This window comes from Anomaloglossus baeobatrachus, chromosome 3 (assembly GCF_048569485.1).
Source record: "Anomaloglossus baeobatrachus isolate aAnoBae1 chromosome 3, aAnoBae1.hap1, whole genome shotgun sequence".
Classification (NCBI taxonomy): domain Eukaryota; kingdom Metazoa; phylum Chordata; class Amphibia; order Anura; family Aromobatidae; genus Anomaloglossus; species Anomaloglossus baeobatrachus.
The window spans coordinates 640,063,044-640,082,727 of NC_134355.1; the positions used below are offsets into that span (position 1 = coordinate 640,063,044).

A 19,684-nucleotide genomic window follows, 5' to 3' on the forward strand; every position below is an offset into this window, starting at 1 on the left:
GGACTATCGCGCTCGGCATCGCTGGCATCGGCTTGCGATGTCGTAGTGTGCAAAGTGCCCTTAAGGCCCTTTTTTTGTTCTCCACAGTGTTATGAAGAGTTTGGAAAAATAAAAACTGTTAAGACCAAACTAACAGAAAAGAGGAGTTGAAAAAAAATGTTAAACTATGAAAATGTGAACTTTAGGGTGAAACTTAAAACTTAACCTTAGCAAGCGTAACCAACAATTTAACACATTATTTTCAACCAGCGAAGCAGTGCATATGCACTGCAGAGCCAACCCGGAAGTAGCTGCAGAGGGGAGACAGCGGCGGCCGGACACAACATCGCGGGAGATATCAGCACCATGGACAGCAACGGCGTGGACAGGTGAGTATTTGTGCCTGATCTCCATGTACTATCACGGATAGCACACGGCGATCACACGTGTTCTAAAATCACGGTACACGGAGGGACATACGCACCTTTAACACATTAGTGAAAAATATGTGTTTTTCACTGACATGTGAAAGAGGCCTAATGTAAAGGTATCCGACATGTGACTGGTTCTCTGTACAAACCACATTCACGTCCCAACAAAATAGTAAAAATTCTTTGCTGATTAATTTAATTGTATTGCTGCCCATTTATTTGATACTAAATATCAAACCCCTGCATAAACATGACGTTAAAAGAGTATTCCCAAATTAGACGTTTATGTCATGCCCATAGGATACACCATAAATGTTTAGTAGGTAAGGGTCTCACTTTTGGGATTTACACATATATTTAGAATAAGGCTGTAACTCATGAGACCGGTAAGGCAGAGGCAGCAATGTATGCTCGCTTCTCCCCATTCATTTCTATTGGAGTACGCTTACAAGGGGACTTGACATTTATGGTATATCATAAGCACCGTATATGCGACAAATTTATATGATGGGAATTATAAATCAACTGATATGTCACCTGCTGTTTCAGCACTGCCATTCCAGAGCTCCCCTCTGGTCTGAAAAATCTGCACTGAAAAAGTGCGGCAAAAGCACATCAAAAAACGTGGCAAAAACATGCATTTCTCAGCTGTGTTTTCCCTGCCAAAAGATGCAAAAAGGTTGCAGAAATTTCAGCATTGAATATTTTACGTGTGCACATACACCTAAGAGATCACTGCCTTTGCAAACAAGGAAAGGGATCCAAAAATATACTGTTCCTAGAGGTACAATGCCTACAATGAAGCTTGGTGGAAGTTCGGTTATGCCTACAGTGAAGCAGTGTGGTGGCTCATTAATGCCAACACCAGTTCTTATGAATGTCATAAAACACTCTCCTTTAACAGATAGGTGTCAATGGATATATTAGAATATCTACATGAATTTTGTGAAAGAGAAAAGACATCATAATGGTTATTCAAAACATAAAGTGATGCTTTATTGAGAAATGAATGAAAGCACTCCCTGCAGTCGTCACATAATCTTTACTCACCTGACCACTGCAGCCAATCAGTGGTCTATAGCACAAGACTGCTGCAGCCAATCAGTTGTGTATGGCACAAGACTTCTCAGGGATGTGATTAGCTGCAGGAATCATGTGGGTGCATGCACACAACCTCTGCTGGATAATAAACAGAGACATCCTGGGAGCACCAAAAATGTGTAGGATTTTTCTGGTTAGGGGGTGGTCTAGATAAAACAAGTTATCACCTATCCTAGGGAAAGACGATAACTTGCTCATCGATGGGGCCTGACAACTGCAATGTAAATCGGGAAATTTTTATTCACATTACAAAATGGCACGCCCGACTGTCTCTCCATTCATTCTTTTACCAGAAAAAAATGTTGAGTTCTGCACTCAACAGACTAATAGAGAATGAATGGAGCGGTTCAGGAGCACGTCCACTGCTGATCCATTTTAACAAGGATAAAAGTTGCCCGTTGTGTCGATCGGTCCAGTTTGTAGCAGTCAGACCTCTACTGATCAAGAAGATGAAAACCACTTTGAAGGGTGTGGCCACTTTTTTTTCAATGGCCTATCCTGAGGCCATTGAGATTGAGATCCATCAATATCTGATCAGTGGGGCAGAAACACCCAGTCCCCCCACTGATTAGCTGTTACTGACACCGGCGGTAGCACTCAGATGCTTCCAGAACACAGCAGCTCCATCATGTCTATATTGGGCTCAGCCAGGTACTGCAGATCACCCCTTATTCAAACGGATAGGGGGTAGATCTATAGTTTCTGGCCGTGGCCACCATAGGGTCGTCTTCTGGTAGCATCCAAGAACTTCTGCCCGGCACTGCTAACAGCTAATCGGCATATATGTTGGGTGTTGCTCCCCTACCGATCGGATATTGATGGCCTCTCCCATGGATAAAATAAGTATCAGTAAAATAGTATTGGCCAACCTCTTTGAGTTTGAATTCAGTATGCTCCCCCTAGTGGTGGAGGAAGGCCGCCAAAATATTATTGTTTATAGCTATGCTGAGTATTTAAAGCTCTGTATCAGGAAAACAGAACTCTGTTTTCTATAACGATTTATTCTAAAAGTAATTGAGAAATAATTATTTGACCTAAATTGACATGACATTAAAATATGGAGATTCCCTTTAAAAAAATGTGGTACTGATCACTAATGATTATATTTTCAGATTCAAAGGAACTATGTGGCCTATAAATAATCTCTCTGCTCACTACTGTACAGGATACATATCTTCTTTTCATGTTTCTTCTATTAATTCTACCAGCAAATTAATGAGGGATAGCAATTCAGCAACATAAAAGTACAAACGGCAAAAAAAGCTTAGATTATTGCACAAACACGTAAAGTCCATGGAGTATTTTCCTTCAGTTTCTTCTTCCTTCGTAGACTTGTAATTTCTTAGTCAGCTCATCTAGTGCATTGAGGTTAAGGGAAAATATAGACATATTCATATCATGGCTGTACACGTAGACGGAGAAGACCATTAGCCGGCAATTGGAGCAAATTGGCTCTTTTACTCTCATTTTCCTTCCAATATACCAATGTAGTGGTATATAAGCAAGGTTCCTACAAAAGCCTACGCAACCCATTGGATATTGTTATGGGGGAGTCAGGAACTTGCCCCATACTAGCTGCTAGGGTTGCTTACATGGTATGTACAATCTTACTCATATCTTCATATGGCAGGCCATATAATACACGGTTAAATTGACTTGTTGCCGTTCTTTGATGCCTCTGGTTCATACAGGTGGTCCTACGCAAGGAACCCACCTAAATATCTATAATACCTGATAGAGAAAATCAAACAGGACTGTCCAGGGGTTATCTCTACAAAATAAGTTATGTTGTGTATCTTGGAACCTTTCGTACCTCGACAGGCACATTGAGCTCTGACAGATGGTAGCGAGCCATATCCACCCACCACCACCATCGTAGGGGCACACAGAGATTCCAATTACTGGTATAATTATAGTCAAACCATCCCTACAGAAAGCACACAGAGACCTTGTGCTCCGCTCCATCAAAAGCAGTCAGTTTTCTTACATCCAGGAGTTCCCACATTACCCCCATTAGGTATTCTCACATGCAGCACACTCACCGCAATATCGCATCTAGCCTAAAGCACCCCCCTTACTGGCAATAGTATTCTACAGTATCTCAACGTTACCATATTTATTTCCCACACTGTCCAAATCTGCTCTTTGGTGCATAGGTACTCACAAAAGTCACCATCTGGAGAAACCTTGTTTGCTAGACTTGGTGCTAATGCCGCAAGTCACACATTATGGGCACATGAGCCACATGAGGCTCCCGAGCTACACGTAGGGAACTCCGGCCATGTCAGTGCAAAGGTAGCATTCGCAACTCACCCTTGTTATTGAGGTGTTCAAAGGAGCTAGTAATAAAAAGTTGTAAGTTGTATATGGAAAGCCCTTTTACATTACACCCAGTAATACCAATTTGTGGAAATATGTGTGACGCCCTGGCCTATCAGGTCGTCACAAGGGTGCCGTGCAATCTGCCCTTCTGCATGGTACCCGCACCTCCTTGGTTACGGGTCCTGTCAATTTGGTGTTGCTACCTAGAGGTATACCTAAACCCTGAGGAACACTCTGCACCACACCCATCAAACACCCATTGGGCAGCTTGAGGGGAATAGGGCCACCCAGATGGAGGGATGGAAGAGGGAGGGCAGAGATGTCAGTTGAGTAGTAGTTGAGCAGTGAGACAGCGGGGACAAGACAGGTCACGCTGTGGAGCTGGGCTTTTTTACCCGTCCCAGGTGTCAGACGTTGGCCTGGCCAGAATGAGCTGGAACCCTGGTCGCAGGGGGTAGTGATAGGGGGTACGGTACTGCTACAGAGAGCAGGCCGGCTGCCTTGTGCTACAACTGGGCAGGGGTCAGGGCACGACGGGGTACGCGGACCCTAGGCTGGGAAGAAGCTTCATGCAGCCCAGTAATTCACCCGACGGGAATGGAGTCTTCAAGAACCATTCCCCACCCGCTCCAGAATCGGGGTACTAGCGCAATGAGGGGGATAGGACTTCCCACAACCGTCCAGAAAATCCCAAGCGTGAACCCTGAGAGCAAGCTCACCCTGCTAGCCACGCAGGTGAGCGGGACCCGAGTAGTTCTAGGCGAAAAGGATCCATACGAAGGACACACAGTGCCAAGGGACAAGGCTTCAGGCCAACCAGCAACACCAAAGGGGCACGGACCCAGCGTGATCAACCAACAGAAATAGAGCATTCAAGAGTTTGATTTACCTGGTGTCAGCGTCAGTGACTTTGGATTGTGTGAGTACCCGATATCCCTTCACTCCCGACGGGTCCCCCACTCCATCCACCACTGAGTCCCGGGACACCACTCCCCCTGCCCACGGAGGGGTTAACATCTCGAGCTGCTGCACCATCGTCCCCGGGCTCCCCCCTAAACGGCAGCGGTGGTCCCTCACGTTACCACACACCGTGGGTGGAGTCACGAACATTATCCCATTCACCACCCCAAAAAAAATTCCCCCTTTTTATTTCCGGGTAGCCGCGCGACCCCGCCTCGGATCCGGAGACCCCTCGAGCCACTGCGGATCCGGGTCTGAGCAGCCCGTCGGCTCTCACGGGGGCGGCACATATGTACGTCAAAACCTTCTTCAATCTTTATAAGGAAAGTACAACACTATGTATCCACTTCCTTAATTTTGTTCTGCTAGATGAGATGATGAAAAGACCACAGACCAAAATAGGTGGATTATTTTGAAGTAATAAGGACAAAAATATTTAGTGTAATCTTACATAATTCTGTAACAGAGGAATTGCTTTAAGGACCCATAAAAGGTATAACTGTTACACCTGTACTGGCCTCCTGCATAATCCTACTTCGTCCACCCGGCAGGGACGCTGACACACTCACCTTTCCGGGTACTCAGCAATGGTGTCTGTTCCTGCCAGCTACCAGTGCCTTCTCACATCGCACAGGTATCTCAGGAGTGCGCTTAGGATGTGTGCGCTTCCTTGCTCTTAAGGGAGAGCATGCCCTAGAGGCACAAGGTACTTAAAGCATCCTCCCCATATGGGAGGACCCTGGTCAACATGGTCTATTGCTAAAGACATGCTGCTAGTTGTCAGGTCCTGTTCCCTGTACCTTGTATTCATTACCTATACTTGTTAATCCATACCTGCGTGAACCTGCCGTACCTGTCAGCACCCACTGTACCTGCCCTACCACATGCGCCTGCCGTACTCACTGTACCTGTACCGCTACACCTGCCATATCAGCCATACCTGCTGCATCAGCGTGAACCAGCCTACCAGTCTGCACCTGCCTGCACCAGCTGTCCAGCCTACACTCGCCTGTATCTGTGCCCATACCGGCATCTTCGTACCCTGGGGTCAGCTGTCACATTGCTGTGATTCCCTGAAGAAGCATCTGGCGGCTACCTTCCAGCAGAAACCTATCCTCACAAAGCAGAGACTCTAGTGAAAATGAGGTAGTCGATTAGTTACACCCCTCCAGGTTGAGCTGATGCTGTCGCACAGTGGGTCCACACCCATGTGTGTAACAATAACGCTATTAGTGATGGTGGAAGGCTGGGCCACAGATGTCCCGGTGCTACCCCGCTTCAAAATGTATAAGAGAACTCTGTAAGGATGGAAACTTCAAGCCAACTGGGGAATGCCCTGTAGAGTGGAAAAACTGAGGTGTATAAAACCTGAGAAGCTGTGACTTTAAAGGAAATTCTCTAGATTTTAATATCCCTACTAATAGTTTTTGCCAAACCGAACTACATCTCATGCCCTGCAAAGGATATGTTTGGTGGTCAGAGATTCGATATAAGTGTTGACTTGGCCTTGAAAAGCAACCAGATTTTCACATTTGCAGGGATCTTCTATCTGAACAACACTTCGGACTTCCTCTGTAGAAATAGAATGATACAACAATAAAGTTCGTATTAGTCTTCCAAGATTTTTTTTATTCCCTCAAAAAAATAAAAAAAAAATTACATTGAAGAGCTGAAATCTTACGTGAACAGGTCTTCTTGTCTGGGTTGAGGGAGTAGCCGTTCCGACACTTGCATTGATATGATGTAGCGGATGCCACACAGATATGTTCACACTCATGTCTCCCTAGTGCACATACATCTATACCTGTCACAAAGAGACAAAAACAAAGGAAAAAGGATATAAAATTTTCTGTATTTTCTATTTTTTTTTTGTTTTTGTGGACAAAATGTGCCAAATTTATTAAAGTGTTGCAGTTTGTAATACATTTTGCACAATTAGAAGACATTGTTGGCAAGTATCCTAGCTATAGATAATGGTGCTTCAGATTTTAGGTCATTCTTTTTGGCCTTGTTGTAAGAAAATTGTAATTTTAAAACGTGTTGAGCATACTTACTCTAAATTATGACTATTTTGCCATGCAAAATTCAAAAACAGTTTAAAAAAATCCCACATTTTATTGCAAATGTATAATACATTAGAAATAAACATGGCACATCTGATATAAAAGTCTATCTTTTAGCACTTTGTAGTTATATGACCAAAAATAATAAAAAATTGATACAAATCAGGGGCGGACGCTGAGAGCAAAGTGCCCCTGTGCAAGAATTGTGTATGGGCCCACCCCTCCTCCCCGAAACAAAAAGTCGCAGAGCAGCGTGTCCCGGAGAGTCTGTGGCGCAGCGACGTCACTGAGAAGAAGAGGTCGGACACCAGAGAGAGCAGCGTTAGGTGACTATATTATCACACATTACATTCACATACACACATTTAGTGAATGTAAAATTTAATGGGAGGCTTCTTAATAATGGTAAGGTTGTTACCAGAAACCAGATCTACCTCTCCATACTGTCACCATCATCCCACATCAACATATAGTTCCTTTACTTCTCCATACAATCTCTCCCATGCTCCCACTTATCCATACTGTCCCCCTATACTCCCTCTTTTCCATACAATCACCCCTATGCTCCCAATTATCCATGCCATACCCCTATGCTCCCACTTATCCATACTGCCCCCCTATACTCCCCCTTATCGATACTGACCTCCTCAATGCTCCCACTTATCTATACTGACCCCCTATGCTCCCACTTATCCAAACAATCCCCCTATGCTCCCACTTACATAAACAATCCCTCCTATGCTCCCATTTATCGATACTGTTCCCCCTATGCTCCCACTTATCTATACTGTCCCCCCTATGCTCTCACTTATCCATCCTGTGCCCCCTAAGCTTTCACTTATCCATACTGTCCCCCTATGCTCTCACTTATCCATACTGTCCCCCTATGCTCTCACTTATCCATACTGTCCCCCTATGCTCCCACTTATCCATACTGCCCCCCTATACTCCCCCTTATCGATACTGACCTCCTCAATGCTCCCACTTATCTATACTGACCCCCTATGCTCCCACTTATCCAAACAATCCCCCCTATGCTCCCACTTACATAAACGATCCCTCCTATGCTCCCACTTACATAAACAATCCCTCCTATGCTCCCATTTATCGATACTGTTCCCCCTATGCTCCCACTTATCTATACTGTCCCCCCTAAGCTTTCACTTATCCATACTGTCCCCCTATGCTCTCACTTATCCATACTGTCCCCCTATGCTCTCACTTATCCATACTGTCCCCCTATGCTCTCACTTATCCATACTATCCCCCTATGCTCTCACTTATCCATACTGTCCCCCTATGCTCTCACTTATCCATACTGTTCTCTTATGCTCTCACTTATCTATACTGATCCCCCTATGCTCCCACTTATCCATACTGATCCCCCTATGTTCCCACTTATCCATACTGCCCCTATGCTTCCACTTCTCCATACAATTCCCCCTATGCTCCCACTTCTCCATACTGCCCCCCTTATGTTCCCATTTATTCATACTGTCCCCCTATGCTCCCACTAATCCATACTGTTCACCCTATGCTGCCACTTATCTATATTGACCCCTACGGTCCTAATTATCTATGCTGTGCCTCCACGTTCTTACCTCTCCATACTGTTCCCCTTCTTCATACTGTTCCTTCACTTCTTAATACTGTGCCCCTCATTTTCCATGTGGTCCACCCACCCCACACTGCTCACTCTCTCACACTGTCCCTCAGTGTGTACTCACAGTCTCTGTAGTCTGACGCTGAGTCATTGCAGCCTCCGCGGCACAGCGGTAAGCAGTGCTGGCCATTAAGTGTCACTGCAAATGCACCATGTGCAGTTCCAGGTACATAACAGTGACGTTTAATGGCCGCCAGCCTATCAAACATGTGCTACCTTTGATAGGCCGGCTGCCATTACTATGTCATTACTACATCACTGCTATGTGCTGCATGGTGACGACATTGCTCAGTGCTGATGGAAGTGCTTCTTAAATTCTAACATTCTGTCTGCCAGCAATAAAGAGAGATCACATCATACTAGTGTTTGCTTAAATAGCTGAAGGAAGGGGTCTGCCGAATCTCATAAGGTGTGGTAATCCTCACGAAAACACACTGAGACTTATTAAGTGGTGTAACTAAGCTGGGTTGATACAGAAAGAGTTTTTGCTTATGATGAAGCTATATATTCTGTTCTTTGCTACAAGGTGTGAACCGTCTAAACTTATATGTAGAGCACCTGTATTCATGAAACTTATAAATACACTCCAGAATTTTTTGGAGACTGCTGGAAATCACAGGCCTGTATATATCTCTGTTCTCACCAGTCATAAACTGAATCTCAGAAACTTTTAAGTTGGTGCAAGGAATGCTCTAACATTTCATTTTGGAGGCACTACCGAGATTCCCAGAACACCTGAAAAGAAGACCTGAAAAAGGAAAGTTTTCAGATAAAGAAACAAACAAAAAAACTGTTAAGTAAGCCTTTGTTTTAAATATGCTCTCACTTCCTTCTGAGAACTTACCCAAGTCCCCAGAATTACCCCAGAATTCAGAACTATAATTTTGTTACTTTGATAAAGCCCATCATGGGGGACAGCAGTAGGTTAAAACTGCTGAAATTCCATAGACGACCCTGACTCTCAGAGGATATTATTGATAATAGCTATTTGAGTCAGCAATAATAAATAGCAATGTATTAAGCTGCCAAATGAGCCTGAAGATAGTGACGCCTGCATTTCTGAACATTAACCCATGTGATGCACCCTCAGTCAGAGGAATATTAAAGGGCGCTAACGTTATATCATGGGGGTCACGTCATTAGTGACGCACATCCGGCTCCGTTAGCGACACGTTGCAGCGTGTGACACTAAGGAGCGACAATCAACGATCACAAAAGCGTCAAAAATCGTTGATCGTTGACACGTCGCTCCTTTTCATAATATCATTGGTGGTGCATGCCGCTGGTTGTTCGTTGTTCCTGCAGCATCACACATCGCTATGTGTGACACTGCTGGAACGACGAACATCTCCTTACCTGCGTCCACCGGCAATGAGGAAGGAAGGAGGTGGGTGGCATGTTCCGGCCGCTCATCTCCGCCCCTCCTCTGCTATTGGGCGGCCGCTTAGTGACGCCGCAGTGACGTCGCTGTGACGCCGAACGCACCTCCCCCTTGAAGGAGGGATCGATAATGTTCGCTACAGCAGCGATCACCAAATGTCACACGAACGACGGGGGCGGGTGGTATCGCGCACGACATCGCTAGCTATCGCTAGTGATGTCGCACCCTTAAGTGTTTAGACAGTCCAATGTGTGTGTGACCTTAATTCTAAACAGTAAGAAGCTTCAGATCCTTTGAGCCATGAATGTAGTGAACACTAGATAAGGAAAAAAATGCGTTGGGTCAGTGATAGAATCATGGAGCAGACAGCGACTGGAGGGAAGGATGGGAGGAAAGCACAAAGAGCATGGTAAGATTTTTGTTTCTTACCGCGACTGTTCCTCTCGTTGTCCTTCCTGTCCTAAGTCAGATGTGTGCTCATTCCATTGCATGTATTTTAATCCAGTTGTTATGTCTGTGACTAAGTAGTTGAGTGCTATCACCTATATGAGTTGACAAAAGAGAACAAAAATGAAAAGAATAATGTCTGAGTACAGTATGTCAAAAGTGGATTAAGGGGTTTATGGATAGCAGATGATTACGTCTATCGCCACTCCATTATAGACATTCAAACAAAGGGAGGAGCTCTAAATGGCTTGAAGAGCAATTAGCAAATTTTATTAATCACAAAAGTATCAAATATTAAAAAACGATCACAGATACATAACACACATTAAAAACAAGGTGCTACAAGATGTTATGAAAAGGGGGTGACAATCCCACAGTGAGCTGACAACTTAGTTGGCCACCCTGGTACAGAGGGAACGTAAGCGCCGAAAGGCGGGCATAAGGAACCTGGAGGGCTGCAGGGGAGGTGAGTCAGGAGGACCGTCAGCACTCTTGGGCTGGGAGTACTGACGGCATAACAGTACCCTCTCCCTTTACTTTAAACTGGACAGAAAAATTTTCAGAAGGGGGCATCAATATTCTTCAGGAGCGAAGCCCTTCCAGTCAATAACAAAAAGGGGCTTTCCTCTCACCTTCTTCATGGCAAGGACAGCTCTCAAATCAAAGATGTTCTCAGAGCAGAAAGGCTGAGGCGAGACAGTGGGATTGTTGATGAAGCGGCAAGGGATGACAGGCTTGAGCAGAAATACATGGAAGGAGTTGGGTATGCAAAGTGTGGCCGGAAGTTTCAATTTATAAGAGACTTCAGTATTCTGGCTGACGACTTCAAACAGACTGATATATCTGGGACCCAACTTGTAGTGCGGAAACTAAAGGCGGATATGTTTAGAGGAGAGCCATACCTTGTCCCAAGGGATAAAGCAAAGAGGATCCAGTCACCAATTGTCCATCTGTCTCTTCATCCAGCTTGACACATGTTTCAGAAAGAGTTATGTATCCTCCCAAATCTTGGCAAAATCCCTAGAAAGGGCATCATCAGCAGGAATACCAGATGTGGAGGATATTGGGAGGAGGACACAAGGCTGTTGTTCGTAGACGATGAAGAATGGAGACTTAGCCGAAGACTCGCTGATATGGCTATTATATGAAAATATCGCCCAAAGAAGCAGCTTGGTCCAGTCACTGTGATGAGCATTAGTGAAGTTCTGCAGGAACGAACTTAGAATCTGATTGAACCGCTCGACTTGCCCATTGGACTGAGGATGGTCGACAGACAATCCAGAGATACCTCCAAGAGTTTGCAAATCACCCTCCAGAAGATGTGGTCGTGAACTGGACTCTTCGTTCAGACACGATGTGTTGTAGAAAGCTGTCAAGCCAGAAGATGTGCTGAATATAAGCTTTAGCAAGCTCCAGGGCAGAGGACAGTTCAGGACACTGGGTGAAATAAGCCATTTTAAAGAATTGGTCCACCATCACCCAGATGACAGAGCAGCCAGAAGATACGGGGAGGACCTTAATGAAGTCCATAGCAATATACTACCATGGAACAGAGAATACAGGTAGGGGTAATAATCGACTGGTGGGAAGTTGTCTAGGTGTTTTATTCCGAGCACAGGGTGGACAGGAAGCGAAGTCCATAATATCCTTAGGGAGAGACAGCCTCTAATATTGCCAGGAAATGAGAAGAGTCTTCTTCAGACCAGCATGACTGAATACCTTGGACAAATGGCTGCACTGGAGAACCCTCTTTCTGTTGGCTTCTCAAATGAAGGTCTTTCCAGGGGAAATCCGGATCAGCTTAACCAGAGCCACCATAATCATCTTGGAGGGATTAATGATATGTTGGGGAATCTTCCTCCTGATCCGTGGGAACAAAGGACCTGGCTAGCTTATCAGCCTTGATATTTTTATGTGCTGAACGGAAATGTGTGTCGCCCGGGGACCAGGGGTACTCAGATCCGGGCCACAGAGTCACTTCTGTGGGTATCACGGTGGCGTGACCCGGTCTGTGATCCCAGGCTCCACAGTATAAAGGGATTTGGTAAGGGAGATTTATATTGTCCGTGACGCCACCCACGGTTGTGGTGATTGGGACACCACCGCTGCTCTGGACGGAGATCCCAGGAGTGATGGTATGGAGCAGCTAGATGTTAGTTCTCCCCTCCGTGGGTAGGGGGTTGGTTGTCCCGGGGCCCGGTGATGGGGTAAGCAGGGAGCAGGGCGCAGTGCTGCAGTGCGGTGCCCGAGGGCACGGGTGTACTCACAAGTAAGTCACACGGAGTCACTGGTAAACTAGGAATTGCCGGTGTCCGCAGCCTTCGGTACGGGGGTGTTAGTGTCCCACACACGGTGCAGCAGCCCTTGTTGTTCTTTCCCTGCAGCCAGGTGCCTTTCTCTCCACTCTCTTCCTCTTTCTCCTCAGCCGGGAACGGGGAGTCCACTCCCCTGTAGTGATCTGGGTCACCCAGGTACCGAGGGGCCACCGCCCTGCTCCGGCTACCTCTGGCCCCTTCCTCACTACAGCCTGTCCCGGCCCTCTCGGAGCACGCTTTGCTTTCAGCCTGGGAGCTACAGCTACAGGCTCCACTTCTGTCTCCTCTCCAAACACTCTGCTCCAGCCCCTCCCCTCTGCTCTGCTTTTCTCTTACCCTGGGGGATGTGCTTTGTCATGCTGCACCGGTGTGAGATCAGATTACCAAGGAGGATTAACTCTTTCTGTGACAACCTGGCTGTGCCAGGGCGTCACACACCCCCTTGGTAAAACACGGCCCGTCCTCGGGCCGTCTGGCCACCAACATTTATTAAACTGGGAAAAGAATAAAACATTTTAAACATTTTCACACATGCATTTTCAATTTTCCCACAGCGGGATGCACATTGCTTCAACGTTGTGACAACACTTAACATTTTTAATAATGGCAACGTAACGGGTCCTTTAGTCACCCACCCAAACAACCTAGCCTTGGTGCTGCCCCTAGGAAGTGGGCAGCACCCCTTGACCCCAGTCCAGAAACGGTTCCAGATTGGTCAACGGAACCAGTACTTCGCTGCCGTTGCGGCCGGGCGGACTGCCGGAGCCGTCGTCATCTCCGTCGCGGCCGGGTGGACTGCCGGGGCCGGTGGCAGGGCGGTGACAAAGGTGAGGCCTGGGGACCCCAAGTCTGGGTCCTCCCCCACAGGCGCTGCGGGCTCCGTTACCGGTAACAGGGGTAACGGGTCGGTGCATCGCTGCGGCGGCCTCTTCCAGGAACCAAATGCTGGCAGAGTCCTGGCGTCCCTGCCTTTACAATCCTGGTCACATAAACTGCGGTTCCTTCCTCCTGCTCCCCCTTGGTACTCGGGAGCAGTCCTTCTAGCAACTTTTAAAGTTTCCCTTTCGCTTCCGGTCCTCCGGAGCTTCACTTCCGCCCACGTTCTCAGGGGCGGAGCCTCTTTTTCGCGCCCGCCGCTCGGAGAAGAAGGCGCCAAGCTGTTGTTTTTGGCGCCTAAAATGGCGGCTAAAATGGCGGACTTCGGGATTTTTCCTCAGCGGGACGCCGCTGATGGACGGGGCAAGGCGCACTTACCCGAGGTAACTGGATGGGTTCGATCCTGTTCGTGACGCCAAATGTGTCGCCCGGGGACCAGGGGTACTCAGATCCGGGCCACAGAGTCACTTCTGTGGGTATCACGGTGGCGTGACCCGGTCTGTGATCCCAGGCTCCACAGTATAAAGGGATTTGGTAAGGGAGATTTATATTGTCCGTGACGCCACCCACGGTTGTGGTGATTGGGACACCACCGCTGCTCTGGACGGGGATCCCGGGAGTGATGGTATGGAGCAGCTAGATGTTAGTTCTCCCCTCCGTGGGTAGGGGGTTGGTTGTCCCGGGGCCCGGTGATGGGGTAAGCAGGGAGCAGGGCGCAGTGCTGCAGTGCGGTGCCCGAGGGCACGGGTGTACTCACAAGTAAGTCACACGGAGTCACTGGTAAACTAGGAATTGCCGGTGTCCGCAGCCTTCGGTACGGGGGTGTTAGTGTCCCACACACGGTGCAGCAGCCCTTGTTGTTCTTTCCCTGCAGCCAGGTGCCTTTCTCTCCACTCTCTTCCTCTTTCTCCTCAGCCGGGAACGGGGAGTCCACTCCCCTGTAGTGATCCGGGTCACCCAGGTACCAAGGGGCCACCGCCCTGCTCCGGCTACCTCTGGCCCCTTCCTCACTACAGCCTGTCCCGGCCCTCTCGGAGCACGCTTTGCTTTCAGCCTGGGAGCTACAGCTCCAGGCTCCACTTCTGTCTCCTCTCCAAAAACTCTGCTCCAGCCCCTCCCCTCTGCTCTGCTTTTCTCTTACCCTGGGGGATGTGCTTTGTCATGCTGCACCGGTGTGAGATCAGATTACCAAGGAGGATTAACTCTTTCTGTGACAACCTGGCTGTGCCAGGGCGTCACAAATGCAGCAGAAAGTCAAAACAAGCGAAGAGCAGGGACCATCTAGCCTACCAGGAATTTAGTCTTTGAGCCGAGTCCAGGTATGCCAAATTCTTGTGGTCAGTGTAGATTACTACTGGATGAGCCCCACCCTCCAAAAGATACCGCCACTCATCCTGGGTTAGCTTGATCGCCAACAGCTCACGATCACTGATGGAGTAATTTCGTTCAGGAGCCATGAAAGCCTTCGAAAAGAATCCACAGGTGACCATACGTCCAGAGGCGGATTTCTGGATGAGCACTGCTCCGGTCCCGGAAGAGGAAGCATCCACATCCAGAAAGAACTGTTTGTTCACCCAAGGCCTGGACCAGAGCAGAGGAGAAGGATTGTTTCAGGGCCTCTGGATTTTAACGCACCTTCTTCAATAAAGTGGATTTTTATGCAAGAAGATGACAAGTGCCGCTTTTTTCTCCTCTGCATGGACATATCGCTGGACTTTCTTCTGACTATAAGCATGCACCCCTTGCCAGCGTTATCTGGAGTATCTGACCGGATTCCTTTCTCTGCAGCATCTGACAAAGTATTTTGGGTGGTGCAAGACTCTCTTTTCTGCCCCTTGTCAGAGATGACATAGCCAAGAAAGGGAAGGGAAGTCTGCTAGAAGGCACAATTCTTGAACTTGGCATACAGGCGGTTCTTCCTCAGTCTCTGCAGAAGTAGCAAACATTTCTCCTATGGGTGAGCAGGTCGGAGAGAAGACCAGGATACTGTCAAGCTATACCACCACACTAGTGCACAGGAGATCACGGAAGATGTTGTTTACCAATTCCTGGAAGACCGCTGTGGCATTCCTGAGTCCGCACGGCATAACACAATACTCACACTGGCCATACCTGCTGTTAAAGATGGTCTTCCATTCGTCACCCTGACGGATGCGGATCAGGTTGTAGGCCCCCTGTAGGTCGAGCTTGATAAAGATCCGGGCTCCTCTAAGATGGTCAAACAGCTTTGGAATGAGAGGAAGAGGATACTTGTCTTTAACCATGAGCTGGTTTAGACCCCTATAATCTATACAGGGTCGCAGAGTACCATCTTTCTTCTTGACGAGGAAGAACCCGGATCCGGACGGAGATGAACATTTTCATATAAAACCCCTGGCAATATTCTCCTTGATATTTTCAAACATAGCCTGTGTGTCGGCAGGAGATAAGGGGTAGATTCGTCCCCTGGGAGAAATGACACCAGGCAATAAGTCTATGGGACAGTCAAAAGGTTTATGTGGGGGTAGCAGCTCGGCCTCTTTTTTGTAGAATGCATCTGCAACTACCAATAGGCAGGTGGTAGGCCAGGCAGTCTGGATGTACACCGAGGTTGCTGTACAGGTCGGACGGAGAGAAGACATGACTGGATCATGAATTCGTAGCCATGGCAGGCCCAAAAGAAGCAGGGGAGCTAGGTCCGGAAGCATACAGAAGGCAATTTTCTCCATGTGGAATGCTCCAATATGGAACTACACAGCTTGGGTAACGAAGTGCATGGATTCTTAGAGGACTCTCCCATCTACAGACGAGATCATCAGAGAGTTCGGAAGGGGCGTGGTAACAGGAATCTGATGTCGATCCACCACGGCCTTGAGCATGAAGTTCCCAGCTGAACCTGAATCTATATATTCCATCTACGTAAACTGGACCTCCCCTACTGATACTTGAACAGTGAGAGCCAGCGGTGAAGAGGAATTATCTTTGCTTAGGGAGGCCTCTCCAACCAGCCCTAGGCTTCGGAGTTTCCCGGTTTCTCAGAACAGAAGTGGATATGATGTGCAGTGCTTCCACAATAGAAGCACAACCTTTTAGCCAGACGATCATCTAGGTGCTGTTCAGACATCCGTATGTGATCCACTTGCATGGATTCAGGTGTGGAAGCAGAGGGAGACAGTTGCAGAGTAAGTGATCTCTGGAAGGAGGGAGCAATTCCTGGAACCTAAGATCTATCTAGGTGGCAAGAGAGATCAGGTCATCCAAAGTAGAGAGCAGATAACGGCACGCCAGTTCGTCCTTAATTCTTTCTGAAAGTCGTTCCCAGAAAGCCTCGACCAGGGTCTCATTATTCCAACCCAGCTCAGAGGCGAGCGTGCTGCATACTAACTGAATGTGAGAGTAGTGTGGCACTCAAATACTTTGCGAAAGGTCTCCAGAAAGGCCTGGATGTTGGTTGTAAGAGGATCATCTCTCTCCCATAGCAGATTTATCCAGGCTAAAGCTTCTCCTTCCACATGTGAAATAAGGAAGGCAACTTTGGCTTAGTCAGAGAACAAGTATTGGGGAAGAAGCTTAATGTGCATAGAGCACTGGTTCAGGAATCCTCTGCATAGCTTGGTATCGCCACTATACCGGTGAAGAGAAGAGAGACAGAGTCTGGAGGCCAAGGCAGCACTGAACGCTGGATCAGGTACTGTGACCGTAGCGGGTGCCGAAGTTTTGGCAACTTGCAATCTGTTAAGACGGGCAGCCTCCGAAGACATGAAAGCCAATATGTGGGTCTAGTCTTCACGTTGGTGGACAAGTTCCTGCTGTACTCCAGCCAGTTGGGCAGCATGGGTGCCAGCAGGATCCATGTTCTGCTCAGTCTGTCACGCCTGGGTAATCCGACGAGGAGGAAGTGGGTCCACTACCATTCACTGACCTGGAGGAGTGAACCTGAGCGGCCACTGAAACATCACCACAACCACAGGAGGTGGAAGTAGACAGATCACTGATAGATAGTCCGCCAGGAGGCAGCCCAGAGCTGGCGCCACAGAATGGAGACAAGCTGAAGTAGACGAGACCGAAGTTGGTGCGGGCTGGTGCAGGCTGGTTTCAGAAGCCACTGGAGTACGGAAGCTGCAGGCAGGGTCTGGAGGACACAGGATGAAAACAGGTGGGTGCACGGATAATACTAGGCAGGAACACAGACAAGGTTACGTTACAATACAGGTAACGGTAAAGTATGGGCACCTGAAAACTAGCACGGGCAGACTAGCTACAGTGTTGAACAGGCACCTCCCAATGCGGGAGGATGCCTTAAATACACAGTACCATCTGACGGGGGCCAGGAGACACTTCCGGTTTAGGTCGCGCTGGCGCTTTAAGAAAAGGGAGAGCACCGCAGCTGCACCATAAGCGCAATCCCGAGAGCCCTACCATGCATGTGCGGGCTTCAGGAGCCAGGAACTGAACAAGGGAGTGTGGAGCTGACGGGGACAGCAGGAGTACATCAGAGCCACTGGTACACAGGGAGACAGACAGGAGGGCAGAAGGATCCCGGAGCTACAGGGGATGGACGGAGACAGGGGAAGTGAGCCGAGAGGAGCATCAGCACTCCTGGGCTGGGTGTGCAAATGGCATAACATAGACTATATTAGCAATTCATAAGGAGGAATTTGTCAAAAATTAAGCCCATAGGGCTGCCATGATATTGACCTGTCTAGAGTTATGCAAGTGAAACATGGTAAAAAAAAACATGCAAGGGAATCGGAGCGATCCAAAAGACTAACTGACAAGAATATTGGAATCCTGAATGACTACCCTAGATAAATGTAATTGACTAGTATAAGGGTCAAGCTGGTTGGTTTTCAGAAATAGAACAATTGGTAGTACAAGTGCTTGCTACAGTATTATTTATATCATAATTAGAGATGAGCGAACCCGAGGTTTGTTGTTCGGTGTTCGTACAGAAAACAGAGTTCGGGTTTGGAGTTTGGGAGCTCTATGTATACAAACCACTCGAGCGAGCATTGATGTGCTCGGGTACGCTCAGTGCTCAGCCCAATGCGAACCACTAGCAGTGTTTGATCGGCTCACACTTGGGGTAAGAACAGCAACAAACAAAAATAATGGAAAAACCCCACCCACTTGCCCCCGGGAGTATTTTGTTTATGGCTAGATGTGGGCAGAGAACCAAACTGCCCAATTGGTGACTTCATATATGTGTGCAGGTCAAATCCGGGTCCCAAACCAAACTTTATCTAAAGTCTGGCTGAACCCACTGAAATGAACTTCCATGAGTCCGCTGATCTTATAGTGTTGTGTAGCAGTTTGTGCAAAAAATCTAACCAGATCTTTTCATCTAATGATTTATTTTCTGTTCTACCAAAGAATAAAAACTCCTTTCTTTCTCATACTGTTCATCTTAACCAGCTGACCACCACTGCATTGGCAACTCAACTACACATTTTACCAAAAGATGTCACATCTGAGGTTGAACAAATCCCAAGAATATCTCCCACTACATCTACTGAGGAATCCGTAGTTAAAGGGGATATCCAGGACTTTAAAATAATAAAAGGGCCAAAGCACTAAACCGGCTGGTAGTTGCTAACTCCTGCCAATGATTCCTCTTCTTCTGCTGACATCGCGTCAACAGAGTGGCAGCTTCTCATCCCCTCTGCTCTGTAGACATGGTGGGATAGCCAACGTCATGCTGATTGACATCCCCAGTTAGGCAGCGGGGAGACGGCAGTCAATCAGCATCATGTTGGCTGTCCTGCCCCATCTACAGAATGAAGAAGAACCCTCCACTCTGTTGACGAAGCCACTGTGTCACCGGCAGGGGTTGTCTTTGATTGCTCTGTGCTGGTGAAGAATGGCGTAGGGAACAACAGGCAGGTAGGTAGCAACTACCTGCCTGTTAGCACTTGGGCACATTCGGAAACAATGACTTGTTGAGAGGTGTGACTAAAGCCCGCTTTACACGCTGCAATGTATCTTACAATGTGTCGGCGGGGTCACGTCTTAAGTGACGCACATCCGGCATCGTAAGGTACATTGCAGTGTGTGACAGCTACGTGTGATTGCGATTGAACGGTAAAACGTTCATCGCACGCACATCGTTCATTTCTCTAGAATTGAACGTCAGGTTGTTCATCATACCCGGGGTAGCGCACATCGCA

At 47.6% G+C, this 19,684-nt stretch overlaps 1 protein-coding gene across 1 annotated transcript in view; it reads right to left on the minus strand.

Moving 5' to 3' along the window:
• Positions 1–2,819: 2,819 nt before the first annotated feature.
• MATN3 (matrilin 3) overlaps positions 2,820–19,684 on the minus strand; it is a 37,164-nt gene continuing 20,299 nt past the window's right edge. The window contains exons 4-6 of the mRNA XM_075341581.1: positions 6,475–6,597; positions 6,261–6,365; positions 2,820–2,869 (exon numbers count right to left, since the gene is read on the minus strand). Of these exons, the coding sequence (XP_075197696.1) occupies positions 2,820–2,869; positions 6,261–6,365; positions 6,475–6,597 (278 nt within the window). The remainder of the gene's footprint in view (positions 2,870–6,260; positions 6,366–6,474; positions 6,598–19,684) is intronic.